Source organism: Cavia porcellus, unplaced genomic scaffold (genome assembly GCF_034190915.1).
Source record: "Cavia porcellus strain 051 isolate PalLab524CR breed Dunkin Hartley unplaced genomic scaffold, mCavPor4.1 scaffold_18, whole genome shotgun sequence".
NCBI classification, from domain to species: Eukaryota; Metazoa; Chordata; class Mammalia; order Rodentia; family Caviidae; genus Cavia; species Cavia porcellus.
In genome coordinates, this window is record NW_026947501.1 from 27,266,906 (window position 1) to 27,282,691 (window position 15,786).

General features: G+C 34.7%; 1 protein-coding gene across 10 annotated transcripts in view; it reads left to right on the forward strand.

Annotated features, from left to right (window-relative positions):
* Alms1 (ALMS1 centrosome and basal body associated protein) overlaps positions 1-15,786 on the forward strand; it is a 229,662-nt gene that overhangs the window by 77,550 nt on the left and 136,326 nt on the right. For all 10 annotated transcript variants that reach the window (XR_010040669.1, XR_010040668.1, XR_010040667.1 and 7 more), the window contains exons 10-13: positions 1,168-2,948; positions 9,386-9,627; positions 10,079-10,144; positions 14,340-14,465. Coding sequence is in view for 1 of the 10 variants with exons in the window: in XM_013151576.3 (XP_013007030.2) it covers positions 1,168-2,948; positions 9,386-9,627; positions 10,079-10,144; positions 14,340-14,465 (2,215 nt within the window). In the remaining 9 variants the exon portion in view is untranslated. The remainder of the gene's footprint in view (positions 1-1,167; positions 2,949-9,385; positions 9,628-10,078; positions 10,145-14,339; positions 14,466-15,786) is intronic.

The following is a 15,786-nucleotide window of genomic DNA, read 5'->3' on the forward strand; positions in this document are numbered from 1 at the left end:
TCCAAACAGTATGGTGCTACTCTGTTGAGGGTCCTCTTACTATATTACCTTGTGGTGAATGGCATCACAGTGGCAGTAGCACATGCAAGAATGAATGATCACATATTAAGACAGGAAGCTAAGAGGGGTTTTTAAAAAATATAACAGTTGCTCTGAGATAACTAATTCAGAATCTCACATGAGTTACTTTACGCTGGACATGATGGTATGTATGTAATCCCAACGCTCTGAGACCCTGAAACAGGAAAATCACAAATTTGAGCCCCTCTTATCCACTTATTAAGAACCTGTCTCAAAATTAAAAAACAAAAAATAGGCTAGGATACAGCTCAGTCCCCAGTACCACAACAAACAAAACCAGGGGGGGAAAAAATCCCAAAAACAGAAACCTGAAATGTAGTTCAGTGCAAAAGCTGTGGGTTCAATTTCTAGTGCTACAGAACAAGCAAACAAAGAATATGAAGATCATAAATGCCCTTCACTCAGTTTCTTCCAATGATAACATAGCTGGGATACTGAGATTGATACTTTACATTGCCACAGTGTAAATGCCTGTAAGTCCTGGTCTCCTGCTCCATCTTCTCTGGTAGACACTGGGGTGTTGGGATGCCTCATTACAGTTTTTTAAGAGTGAAATTCTAGGCTTCTCATAACTCCGTTAGTGTGAAATGTAGGTCAAGCTATAATTTTTCTTGTGGTAGTTTATTGGAGTAGAACAGTTATGGTCTAAAAGTTTTGTGTTTGGCTCAACTGTACTTTTACTTTTTTTTTTTTTTAAGCTAATGAGAGAAAATATTTTAGGCCAAGTTTTTTAAACAAAGAAATGAGAAAATGTCTTCAGTTTGGTGGATTTACGGTGAGCCAAAGTTTGGGTGAGGTACTTCTTTTACTAAAAAGAAGGATGTAAGAATAAATATTGGAAAGCAGTAGTAGTCTTTGTTGTAATATAGTGGAAAATTTTTAGGAGAGCTTTTGTGGATCATTTCAGTTGTCAATGAATTGTTTTGTTCTGTAGTTAACTTATTTTCTTGTTATAGTCTTTGATTTGCTTCATTTATGAAAGAATGACATGATCTTCGTGATCAAATATTAATCTGGATAGAACACTCATTAGCATAATATAAAGCTATTTTGGTACTTCAAGTAAAACCTATTTTTGTCTTTTAGGGTTTACGGAGTCCACGGGGAATAGCAAGCACACCTGAACCTGTATGCAGTCACATTATTATTGAGAGCCATGAAAGAGGATGTTTCAGGACTCTGACTCCTGAACAGCCACAATTGGACAGCCACTCTTGTGTTTTTAGATCTACTGAACCCTCAGAAGTGATCAGAGGACAACCGTGCCCATCACCATGGAGAACCAGACACATCAATTTTTCTAAATCACTAGACCAGAACAACTCACATTTTAAAGTTTGGAATTCCTTGCAGTTACAAAGTCATTCCCAATTTCATAACAACATCAGCAAGGGTTTTCGAGCGCCGTCTTACGAAAAATCGGATCCCTGGCTGTCAGAATTAGTAGGACCTGCTTGTGTGGATTTTCATTCTTCAACACAAATACCTACCCCTGAGCCCATGAGACAGTTTACTACCTCCATCACATTTTCATCTCACCGACATTCTAAATGCATTTCAGATTCCTCTGTTTTTAAGGTTGGTGTTACTGAAAGTAGTCAAGGTACTGGAGCATCTGTGGGGGTATTTAATTCTAATGTCACTGAAGAGCAAACTCCTCCTAGAGATCTTAAACAGAAAAGTTCTTCCCCTTCATCACTTAAAACACTTAGTCATTCACCAGATAAAGATGTGATCATTGTACCAGAAGGTAATAGGCAAAGTAAAAAGTCACCTGTTGATTTTCAGCATTCTCATGAAGAAGAAAAACTCTTAGAAAGATCAGATTTTAAAGTCAACCTTTTTAACCCTGGTAGCAGGGCAAATTGTAGCCATTTCAAGGAAGTTCAGTTTTCTGATAGTCATACCCTCGTTAGCACAAGCAGACCAAATTCCACACTAGGAGTAAAAGAGAATATAACTATAACTCCAGATATTCCTTCACTTATTTTTCTTGAACAACAAGAGCTTTTTGAACAAAGCAAAGATCCACATACAGATCACCATCAGCAAAAACACCATTCACCCCCTTGTCCAAATGTTCCTCCTTGCATTTTTCTTGAACAAGAACTCTTTGAGCAAAGCAAACTCCCACATATAGAACATGTAAATCATGAGATGAGAGTAAGCCATTCTTCCTTTCCCCATTGTCAGGATTATATAGCTTCAGACCTTCCTTCCATTTTTTTCAAACAGCATCAAAGCAAAATCCCTAGTGTAGATGACCACAAGAAGAAAGACCATTTTCCTCTCTCTCAAGGTCAGGATTGTGTAGTAGAAAAGAACAAACATACACCTAAATCACATGTTTCTAATACAAATGTTGAAGCTAAATTCAATAATGCAGTCTCCCATTTATCACCTGATCATTATACATTAGCAACATCTGCATCTGCTCCACCTTCAAATAGAAAAGCACTTTCCTGTGTTCGTATCACTCTTAGTCCCAAGACTACTTCCAAGTTGGATAGTGGAACCTTAGATAAAAGATTTTATTCATTGGATCCTGCTTCTAAAACAAGGATGAATAGTGAGTTTAACTCTGACCTACAAACTATATCTTCGAGATCATTGGAACCAACCTCCAGATTATTGACCAGTAAATCTGTAGCACAGAATCAAGAATCTTTAGGTTTTCTAGGATCTAAATCTTCACTGGACTTCCAAGTTGTACAGTCTCCTCTTCCAGATAGTAATACTATTGCTCAGAACTCGAACACTGTACCTTCTCAGAATAGCCAGATAACAACCTCAAGGCAAATACAAGTGAACATTTCAGATTTGGAAGGATATTCCAAACCAGAAGGGACTCCGATATCTGCAGATGGGTGAGTCTCATTGTGATAACAATGAAGCTGATGAAATTTGTGATAAAGGGTTTTAAATATCTAAGGAAATGTAAGTTCTTGAGAAAAGGCAGTGTGATTTAAGGGAGGTTGTATCTGACTAATCTGCTAGAAGTCTTTCAAGAAGTATATAAATAAGAATATGAGAAGGTAATGTATACTTTCAAAGGACTTTTGGCAAGATGACATAAAATGTTACAAGAAAATGAATTACTTTGAAACGAATCTTTGATAATCCAGTGGTATAATTTACTAATCATTTTTGTGTTGAAGATAGGCTAATAAACTCCTTTGGGAGTTTGCATGTGTCTCCCCTGCCCCCCTTTGCATCCCCTTTTATTTCCCTCAAATGTTAGTATTTACAAAGAAAAAAGGAACTTTACATTGGAGAATCCTGACAGATAACAGTTTTAGTCAGGTTACTAAGGTTAGCATCACCAGTAATGCGCATCAACTCACTGTCGAGGGTCATGTTTTCTTATTTTATTCAATGGTTTATGATTATATTGATCAGCTTTCATAGCTGACGCCCATAACTTAAGGGAAGAAAGGTATATTTTGGTTCATGATTTCAGAGATTTCAGTCCGTGGTCTACTCACTGCAAGGCAAAAGACCTCAAGACAGAAGGACACGGGCGAGGAAAACTCCTCCACTCATAGCAACCAAGGCATGCAAGGAAAGCAAGAGAAGAGGTCAGGGACCAAATATATATATAGTCCCTAGGGTTATGCCCACCATGACCCATAGTGTATGACCCATTCCTCACACTAGATTTCACATATCAGAGAAAACATGCAATCCTTGACTTTCTGAGACTGGGTTATTTTGCTTAACATAATAATCTGTTTTCATAATTTCATTCTTTTCAGCTGAATAATACTCCATTGTATATAAATACCACATTCCATCTGTTGATAGGCACCTAGACTGGTTCCATTCTATTGTTGGCAGTTGTGAATTGTGTTGTAGTAAGCAGATATGCAAGTATCCTTAGAGGATACTGTCTTTATCCTTCTAGGATATATCAAGAAGAGCTATAGCTGAGTTAATATGGTAGTTTAGTTTTTCGAGGAATTTCCATGGGTTTCCATGGTGACTGTACTAATTTGCATCCCCAGCAGTAGTGTAGAAGGGTTCCTTTTCACCTACATCTGCACCAAGTTTTATTATTTTTTCCATTCCTGATGGTTGTCACTCTGAATGGTGTAAAGGTGGATTATCAATGTGGTTTTGATTTGCATTTTCCTAGAGACTAAAGATGTTGAATATTTATTTATGTACTTAATTGTCATTTGTATATTTTGAGAAGTGTCTAATTCATTTGCTCATTTGTCAGTTGGGCTCTGTTTTTTGGGTGTTAACTATTTTGAGTTCTTTGTACATTCTAGACATTACTCTGTTGGAATTGTAGTTGGCAAATCTCCCATTCTAAAACTTACAGTTGTTTTTCTTGCTGTGCAGAAATTTTTTATTTTAATGTCATCCCATTTGTTGGTTCTTGGTATTATTTCCTGTGCTATTGGGTTCATATCAGGGAGTCTTTGCCTGTGCCTATGACTTAAAGTGTTTTCTCTGTGTTTTCTTTTACAAGTTTCAGTTTTACTTCTTGTATCTTTGATCCATTTTGAGTCAGTTATTGTTTAGGGTGAGAAATAGGGTTCTAGTTTCAGTTTCTTCTATAAGTGATTATCTAGTTCTCTGAACATCATTTGTTAAAGAGACTGTTTTAATCCTAGCACTTGGGAGGCTGAGGCAGGAAGACTGCCAATGATTGAAGCTAGCTTGCTTCATAGTTTTAAGAACAGCCTAAGCTACATAGAGAGACTGTTTCCAAAAAAACAAAACAAAACAAAAAAAAGAGGTTATCTTTTCTCCAACATATGCTTCTGACCTATTTGTAAAAAAAAAATCAGGTGGCTCTAGTTCCATTTTTTAAGTATGTCCTTTAGGGGCTGGGGATTTAGCTCAGTGGCATAAGTACCTGCCTTGCAAGCAGGCGGTCGTGAGTTCGTTCCCTGATACTGATAAAAATGAAAAAGACAAAAAAAAAAATGTCCTTTATTCTTTTGATCTACATGTCTGATTTTGTGCAAGTATCATATTGTTTTTTCTTATTATGGCTTTGTAGTATAATTTGAAATGAGACATTGTGATTTGTCTATCATTTGCTTCAGATTGCTTTGGTTACCCTGGGTTTTTTTGTTTCCATATGAATTTTAGGATTTTTCTAGTTCTATAAAGAATGTTATTAGTATTTTGATGGGGATTTCATTGAGTCTATAGCTTGCTTTTGCTTATGGCCATTTAAACAATATTAATTCTGACAGTCTGATGAATATGGGAAGCCTTTCCACTTTCTAGTGTCATATTCCATTTCTCTAGTGTTCCAAAATTTTCACTGTAGATATCTTTCCATCTCCTTGGTTAGATTGGATCTTAGGTATTTTATTTTTTGAAGATATGTTGAATGGGTTTATTCCCAATTTTGTTTGCAGCTAATTCATTATTAGTATGTGGATTACTGGTGTGTAGAAAAGCTACTGATTGTTTGTTTGTTTGTATGTATGTATTTATTTGGGACAGGATCTGGCCATGTAGATCAGGGTGGTCTTACACTTAACTATGTAGCCCAGGCTGGCCTTGAACTTGTGCTGATCCTCCTGTCTTGGCCTTCCAAGTGCTGGGATGATCCTTCTGTGCCATTCTGCCTGGCAACTATTTTGTTTAATGTGGATTTTGTATCCTGGTGCTTTGCTGTGTGTATTTTATCAGCTCTGAAACTCTTTTGGCAGGGCACTAAGATCTGAGTATAAAATGATAATTGTGTACAAATGAGGGTAATTTAACTTCTTTTCCTATTTGTATCCCTTTTATTTTTCTCTTAACTAATTGCGCTAGCTAAAATTTTGAGTACTAAATTGAATATTAGTATGAGAGTTGTCATCCTTGTATCTTTCTAGAAATGCTTTTATTTTTTCTCCTTGGGAAAATCACATGTGACAGGTCTGACTCCTTACCACAGAAAGTGATGCTGCAGACCACTATTAACTACATTGTTCCTAAAGCAGAAGTCCATTTTAGCTGATCTTTCATTTTTCTCTGTATTATTTTTGTGTCTTTTATTATACTTATTAGATAATTGATTATTTTTAAGATTTTACCTATGATATTTTTAGTTTTTAATTGTTTAACTTACTGATTTGGAAAAATTTAATGAATTTTAAAAATTTGATCTATCTGGCAATTTTTCTAAAACTTTATATTCTAATTTACGTGTAGGTTCTTTGGAGTGACTGTATACAGAGTTTTACATCTATGTTTTTTATTTGTCCTATTTATTTAGTGAAATATAGACGCAGGCTCAGAGATTCAAATTTTTCTGCCTTTTGATATGTTCTTGATATTACCCTGATAGAATACAATATTATTTGCTTTTTTAAAATAAAAACTTTAGTGTTTGAATAATTTTAGATTCACATTAAAAATACAAAATAGAGCTCTCTGTAGCCCTCTCCTAGGTTTTCCTATTGTTAAAAATCTTAAATTGTCATCGCATATGTGTGAAAACTAAGACACAAGCATTTATTCATTGCTATTAATGAACTCCTGGTCTATACATGCATTAGTCCAATTTTTTGTTAATGTCTTTTTTTAATTCCATGATCTGATCTTTAGTTTACTATAGTCTGAATATTTGTGTCTTCTGAAAATCAGTATATTGAATTTAATCCTCTAATGTGGTTATTTGGAGGTGGGATCTTCATGGAGGTGGTAGCTCATGAAGGTGACTCCCTCTTAAATGGGATTAGTGCCCTTATAAAAGAAACTTTAGAGAACTAGTTCACCCTTTCTTCCATGTGATAACAAGTAGATGTCATCTGTGAACCAAAAAGCAAGCTTTCATTAGGTAACATATCTTGAACTTAACAGGCTCTAGAGCTGTTAACCATGCATTTCTATTGTTTATAAGCCACCCAATCTATGTTATTTTGTTGTGACAGCCTAAATGGACTAGGACAAAAATTGATACCAAGAAGTGGAATTGCTACTATAATAAATACCTAAAACTAGGAGTGTAGCTTTGGATTCGAGTAATGGGTACATGCTGCAAGACTTTTTAGGTGTATACTAGGAAAAAATTGCTGTGAATAGGTTGTTACCATTCATTTTGGTGTATGCTTAGGAAAGTGGTAAAACCATAGAGAAATCCTTAAAGGTCTTGAAGATTTTTGAGTAGAATATAAGATATAGGTAAGGAACAATTTCAGACAGAAATTAGAAATGTGTTGTTGGAAACTGATGGAAAAGCCATTCCTTTTTATAAATTATCAAAGAGCTAAGCTGAATTACATTCATGTTTTATAACATATAGAACTTGCAAATTCTGAATTTGACTAAAGAATTTTCTAAGCGAGGTGTTGAAGGTGCAGGTAGATTTCTTTTACATCCTGATTGTAAAATGCAAGTAAAGAAGCAATTTAAAGATGGAATTTAATCCAAACGGCAGAAATTTAAAAAATGGAAAATTCTTAGTATTTCTTACTGTGAAAAATGAGAACACATGTTTGGGAGAAAACACTAATAGTGTGGCCAACAGGCCATTCGATAAAAAAAAAAAAATTAGTATGGGCAGGCAGATATAGTTCTTCAAGAAAACTGAAGAATTACTCCAAAGGCATTTCATATATTTTTGGGACTATCACTTCCATCTATGGCCCAGAATACAAGGACCTTGGAGATAAAATAATTTCAAATGAGATGTTTCAGGCAACAATGGGGCCTTGGTGCTTACTGTCTCTCTCTTTTCCTGCCTGCATTGTTACTTAGAGCCCCAGTAGAGTACTTCATGTGTATACTCCAGCAAAATTGGGAGTGTAGACACCTTAGAGAGCCTCAGGACTGAGATAGGAAATCACTGAGTGAAAGCCTCTGGAGAACCTACGAGGCAGTGCCTAGTAGAGCCTGAGGATAGGGCTATCCCCAAAGCACCAGACTAGTAGAGCCATCTGGGTATAATTCCAGCTGAGGAGGACAGTGCATGTGGAATTCAGACCAAGAGTCATTGAGGAAATAGGTCTGCTGCAGAGAACTGTATTAGGTACAGGATTGCCCAATGCTGTGGGGGCAAAGTCAGTGCCTTAGTGGGTCCAGAAGGCAAGATCTTCAACCCAGTGAACCTGAAGGGTAGGACCTTGAGTCAAAGATTATTCTTGAGTTTAAAGATTGGGACCTATTACCCTCGCCACTTTTTTTATTGATTACTTCTTTTTTGCAATGAAAATATCTATCCTATCTCCAGATACATTCTGTTATTTATAAGCCACATAGCAACCCAACTGGACTGAGCCAATTATCATGTCTCTTTCTCCTGTAGTATATGGCAATCATTTATTCCTTCCCTGTTTTTCATGAACTTAGCAGGTTTGAGGCATACTGGTCAGACATTTTGTAGGTGATTCCTCAGTTTGGGTTTGGCTAATGTTTTTTCATAATGAGACTGGAATTTTAGATTTAGGCAAAGAATGCCATATTGGTGAGAAGTACTCCTGTTTCACATCATATGGAGAGTATGCTAGTCTCCTATTCTCACTGGTAATGACAACCTTGATTATGTAGAAAAGGCAGTGTTTGCTGACTGCTCCATTGCTCTGTCTTATACTCTGTTTTTTGAAGTCCAGCCTATTCTTAAGGTGAGGAATGGAGACTAAGCTTTACCTCCTTTTATGGGAAATGTACACATACATTATTTAGAATTCTTCTTAAGCAGAACATATCTCTCCTGTCTATTCAATCATTTTTTACTCTTTTAATATGAATTCTGTATATGGAAATAAATAACTACATTCTTGAAAACTTGTTATTCCCCCGTTTAAATGTAAACCCCTTGAAGTAAGACTGTTTCTTCTTTATTTTTGTACATTTTAGATATGTAGCACAGTCCTCTAATTTATAGTGGCTATCTAATAAATAAGTATATTCACATTAACTGAAAGCCACTATTTCCTTAGTTAAAACTGTTTAATGGCATTGTACATTAAAAATAGGCTTTAAAAGCCCAGACATGGTTGTGTATACCTGTAATCCCAGCACTCAGGAGGTTGAGGCAGGAGAGGATCATTGTGAGTTTGCGGCCATTCTGGGCCACAAAGTGAACTCAGGGCCAGCCTGAACTGCATAGCAAGACCCTGTCTCGTGTCTCAAAAAAAAAAAGACCAAAAATAAATAAGCAAGTAAGTAAGTAAATGGTAGATTGTAAAGTAAAACACATACACGATCACATTTTAATATGTATCTAACAGAATGAAGGTTACCATGGAAATACCATTTGAGATTGTTGTGTTCACAAAATATTCCTGGTAGCTACCTAACTATTCCTGGCCAAAAATATGCTCTTTCATTTCTTGTCTTTTTTGTTCAGTTCACCAGAACAGAATAAGACCCAATTTTCTGCCTTCTCTGGAAAGTTATCATCTGATGCAGTCACTCAGATAACAACAGAAAGTCCAGAAAAGGCTGTGTTTTCTTCTGAGATTTTTATTAATGCTGAAGATCATGGACAGGAAATTCTAGAGTCCACTACCCAAAAGCTACAGAAAGTTCCTGTCAGGTTTGCTTCATCATCTTCCGTGCAACAGATTACTTCTAATTGTGGCGCAGATGGTAAGGGAATGTGACTACGTTTACGGTCATTGTCCTTATTTTTGTGTATATCCTAGAAATCTGTTACTGTGTCTTTTTTGTCATTAAATCTAATTTTAACAGTGGAATCCTCATGATTATTACATCTTTTTTAATTTGTGTAGCTATGAAGAGACTGTGATTTATTTTTATCTTAACTATCAGTAGAGTTAACAATATATGTGGAATGCATTCTGCCTGAAGTTGATTTACTTTCATCTCATGATAATTGATGTTTGTTAAGAGTGCAGGTGTTACATAGTAACTTAAAAACATTGAGGTCTGCCTTCAGGTAGACAAATACATTATTTGCATTTTGCTATAAATAGCAATGTTATAAATAGATGTAAAACTATGTAATAGAGTAAATATAGTATCAGTTTATTTCTTGCTTGTAAAAGTCACCTGTTACCTTGCTATCTTTAAAATGTAGAAACAGAGGTTATCCTGGATTTACCATTATACTCAATGGGAAAGAACAAAAAGCACGGAGGAACAGGTATGGGAGTTTTTTTTAATAGGCCTATCCTCAAAGTGGCCCAAATGACTTTCCAACTGCATTGTTTTCCAGGATGGGAAAATGAATTTTGGTGAACAGCTAACTATCTCTGCCATGAAAAATGCATGTAGTGTTATATGCTATAGTTGCTGTGATACTTTGATAGTGTTTATAGCCTATAACATTTAAAATAAGAGTAAATTATAAACTGTTTTCCTTTTTAAGCAGACAGGAGAAATATAAATAGCTCAGTTCTTATTTTTTTCCCAAGTAAAGGTGAGAGCTTTATTATTAACTTTAAAGCATTTAGTATTCTGACATGGAAATACAGATACAATTTAGTGGTAAGGATCTGTCTTTTGTGATAGAGCATTTGCCTAGAATGTGTGAGGCTCTGGGTTTGAGCCCCAGCACTTAAAAATATATTTTTAAAATGTGTTGCATAAATCTATTCAAGATAGATTGTTTCTTGCTTGCTTGCTTGCTTTTGGATATTGAGGATCAAACTCATGACCTTGTGCTTGCCAGGCAGGCACTTACTTTTTTTTTGTGGGGTTTTTTTGGTACCGGAGATCGAACTTACAACTTTGCACTTACCACCAGCGCTTACACCACTGAGATAAATCCTCGGCCTTCAGGCAGGCATTTGTGGCACTGAGCTAAACTTCCAGCCCAAGTCTTCTATTCATTTGTTTATTTTATTTTATTTTTTTTTTGGTACTAGGGATTGAACTCATAACCTTGTGTTTGCCAGGCAGGTACTTGTGCCGCTGAGCTAAATCTCTGGCCCCCACTGGTGAAGGAAGAAAATTAATAAATCAGTATTAAAACAATAATGGCCATAGCAATAATCAAACAGAGCTAGAGGCTATGGCATTTCTTGTTTTGTTATTTTGCCCAATTGAGTGGTACAGTATTCTTAAGTCATCTGAGACTTTTTAACCCTGCAAATATAACATGAGTATTATTTTTCATCATTTTCTATCATCAAGTATTAGTGATGTTCTAATGACTTTGTTCCTGATAGTTCAGGTCAAAGATTTAGTCAATACTACATATACTATCCCATGTGTTGCTTTACTGGGAGAAAAATGCAAATTGGTTAGATAGTTGCTATCTCTGATTGAAATGTCTCTCTGTTATTTCTAAGACCCATCTAGCAAATCTCCAAATCACAAAGATTGAAAGTAAAAGATTCTAAGAGGGCTCTAACTTTATTCCTAAATGCATACATTCTTTCTGGTACTTGAGATAGGAAAGCACCATGTATGGGTCAGCACGTATACTGTATTCTGTAAGATAGCATCTCAGCCTCAGAAACTATTGTCCTAAAGTTATCAGTGTTGCTCATTTTTTTTTTTTGTAATCTTTGGCATATTTATGGGTGGTAAGAACTGTAAATCTCTTTAAGCATTTATGTTTTGTCTTATTTCCTTCACTGTAAATTAATTTCCTTTTTTTTTTGAAGCATGGTACTAATGATATAAAATATAGTGCCAAAATAAATCATTAGAACAGTTGAAAATGGTAAAAAAATTCTAGATAATATAAGATGGTTTTGTTCTAAATGAAAGAGATCTCATTCTACTCCAAGACTATCATAATCTGTCAGAAGCATGTTGATTTCTATAAAATAGATGTGGACAACTACAAATATACCTAGAAGTGGAGGACAGTTGTAAGAAAAAATTGTGATCTGTAAGGGTAAATTAAAGGTGTGTGAGGTATTTGGCCAGGAGAAGTGATAGCTGTCTCCACAATTCTATTCATGAGAGGAATATAACCCCATAAAATGTTTAGAAGTAGCCTAAACAAAAAAATATATGTGACCTATGTGCAGAAGAAAATGTCCTTTGTGTAAAGATAGAAAAGGGGAAGGTTATGTTTGTGGGTAGGAAACTTGAATGTTGTGCAGATGTCATTTATTCCCCCAGTAAATATATTTTACCATAATTTTGGTTAAAATGCTAGTGGAATTGTTCTTTGGAACTTGTTTTAATTTGTCTTGAAGTTTTTCAGAAAGAATAAAAAAATTTGGAGAAATAAAAGAGTAATTATTTTCCCTGGTTTCTCAAAAAGGAGAAAAAAATAGAGATTATATAATATGTTGTTATAGCAAATTTATAGAGAAGGGAATTGAAAAAACTCAGTACTTTAGTTCTAAACATATTGATATTACAGATTAATGCCCCTTATGTTCTTTTGTCATAATAACTCTAAAAGATGATATTATCAAGCTCACTTTCTAGGTGAAGAAACAGGTAAAAAAAATATGTAGTAAGTAGTAGTTTCAATTGATTTAAATTGACTGACTGCTTATTGAGTATGTGTTAATGTATTAGAATGTAAGATCAACTTTTTTGTTAAAGGAATTCCACTGCAGTTGAGTAGGTAGCTTTATGCATCCTCCCAGCTTTTTTTTCTTTTGATACTAGGGATTGAACTTGGAGCCTTGGTCATGCCAAACCTGCTCTATATCTGAGCTATATCCCTAGCCCTCTGGCATTGTGACTTCGGTCTCTGGATGGAAGCTATTGGAATCTGCAGTACCCAGGAAGAGATGGGCTCCCTTTAATGGAATTCCTAGAATTTGTACATACTCTTGCACTCATGGTCCAGAACTTGATCACATATCTTGGAAAATATAGTGTGTAGGCAAAAGGAAGAAATAAGAGAATATACGAGGAACCATTTAACAGTTTCTACCATACCATGAAAGAAAAACAAGTACAATTGGCTGTCCATATTTGTGGGTTTTGCATCTGTCGAGTTACATAATCACAGATAGAAAATATTCAGAAAATTGTATTTGTATCTGAACTAAACAAGTACAAATTTTTTTCTTGTCACTATTCCCTATATAATATAGTATAATAAATAAAAATAATTTAGAGATGCTTTAAAGTATACAGGAGAATTTGCAAAAGCTATGCCATTTTATAGTAGGGACCTGAACATCCACGAATTTGGTATCCTAGGAAGTCCTGGTCTCAATCCCCAGGTATCAAGGGACAACTGTCTATAGGACAAAACTTCATCTTCTTTGCCAGTGTTGGCGAACCTATGGCATGTGTATCCCAGCCAGCTGTTTGTTATCACGGAAATTTCTAAAATGTTCGCCATCACTGTCCTACACCACTGAAACGAGAGGCACATTTAAACAGTTGCCCTTATTAACAAATAATTATTTCTTAATGTCTGACTGTAATAAGCACTGTTTGAAGAAGAGTACTTGGCACAGACATTAGGAAGCATTTATGAAGTTTGAATTTTTTTAAACTTCATAAGTGGTATAATCTAAATTCTATAATTAGAGAATTTATCTGAGAGAGCTGGTAGGGGAGAACAAATATGCTACAGACATAAATATCTTTAGTCACAGATTTTTATTTCATTTCATTTCATTTTTTGTACTAGTAATTGAACTGAGAACCTTACACTTGCCATTCAAGCATTGTGCCACTGAATTGTAGCCCTGGCTCCTTGCAGAATCCTTTATAATTAAAAATTTTAATTCAAACAGCATGTTTTAATTATTAAAGTAGAAAGACTAAATTTTAAACTATACTTACTATATGATAACAATTATATAAGCAAGTAAGAAATGGGAAAATTGGTAGGATGTACATGAAAATAGTTATCTTTAAGTGGTAGGATCTTGCCTTTTTCAGTTTTATATATTAATATTGAGAATTTTTACTTTTATAATGAAAAATTTTTTTCAAAGCCTTTCAGAGGGAAGGATAAACCAGCTACCAATTTTTTCATTTAGAGCCATCCATATGTAGATTTGCTAAAAGCTCATCTTATTAATGAAACCTATTCCTATTACACTAAACTGCATCTTGTCCCAGTTGCTCTTGTGTTCTTATCTCTTTAAATTTTTTTTCATATCACATTACAATTAAAATGAAAATGATTTGCTTATTTTATTTATTTATTTGGTACTGGGAATCCAACTGAGGACCTTGTACTTGCCTGGCAGGCCCAGTGCCACTGAGCTACACCCCTCGCTTTGTCTGTCTCCCACCTCTATAATTCTGGATTCTTTTCAAATCAAAGACGCATTTCTGTTTAGTCCACTCATGTATCTCAAGAAATTTGCACACTGCCTGGCACACAAAAGATACTCAATACATACTCTTTGAATTAATAACTATTTTCTTACTAATTGTTCTGATCTTTACCTCCATAGCCCAGCCTATACTATTGCCATATAAGCCGTCTGGTAGTCCGAAGATGTACTATGTTCCACAACTACAAGCAGTTCATCCAATGCTGGATTCCAAATCAGACACCACTATTGAGAGCACACATTCAGGTATTTTACAGAAATATTAAAAATCTTAGTTTTGAAATTTTATTTTTGTGTTGGCTGGTTAATTATGAAATCAAAAGTGAAAGTTAAGTGCTCTAATCTTTCAGTCAAATATGGAGCTTTTTATGTCTTGGTTTCTGATTCAGATTAGGTTATTTTATCAGTTACATAGACTTAAGCATTTAATAATTTTTAATGAAAGAAAGTGCAAGTATAGCTTATTTGTTTAGTGGATTTTATCTAGGGAAAAATTTCCCAAGCTTTGTTGGTTTCCAGTATCCTTAATGTCTGAGTTATTATTTTTTCAGCTTAGAGATAATACATGCAGTTAAATATATATATATATATTTTAAATAGCTCCTAAGGTAGTAGGGCATAAATACCTTTTGTTTTTAATCTAACAACTTAGTAAACTGTTATTTCCTTTTGGCTTGGTTTTTTTTTTTTAATGAAAAGCATTTTATTTTGTTCATAAGCACACTTCTAATGAAAATACTGTGTGTGGTTGTTGGACACTATACCAGTTTTCATGTCTTGAGATGAAGTTGAACACATCTGCTATTCTTCCTTGCTCTTTTATTAAAGTAAGTATAAAAAGATTCAGCTTTGCAAAGCCACGACAGTGCTGAAAGGTACATAACAGTATCTGATGTTGAGTTTTTGAACTACCTAGCATCCATAATTCATGGCGTATATCAGTTATTACATATCACCATTGTTTTCCTAGAATTAAAATATTCTGCAGCTTCCCTATTAGTTCATTGCAGGTTAATTTTAGACTTAGGAAATTAATAGTACTTCCTAGAGGAGTTCAATAAGTACTTCCTTTAGGATTTTTAGAGTAGGAGTACCGAGTTGTTGTGTCGTTAGGTTTTTATTGATGGGATAACATTTTTAGTGTTCTCAAGATGACTTGCTTCACTTTGGACAAATTGTTTTCTTCATAATTTTCCCATAAACATCTTTGTATCTGTAGAGATTACAAATAAAAGATAAGTTAGTTATCCTTGGTATTATTTTATTAATTTTGTATGAAAGTAAAACAAACTAGGTTTTTTTTTTTTTTTGTACCAGGGATTGAATTTATGACCTCACACTTGCCAGGCAGGTGCTGTGCCACTGAGCTAAATCTCTGGCCAACAAAACTATCATTAGTTTTAATGATAACTTTATTAGATCTCTGATATAACCTTTAATTTCTCACCACTGTGATGGAGCAGAAAGAACAAACAACAGAAATGCTTACCAAATATAAGGATTAAATCTATAGTTAAAAGTGAAGAAATTTCCTCTTCCCAGAATGCTGTGACTTTTAAAAACACAC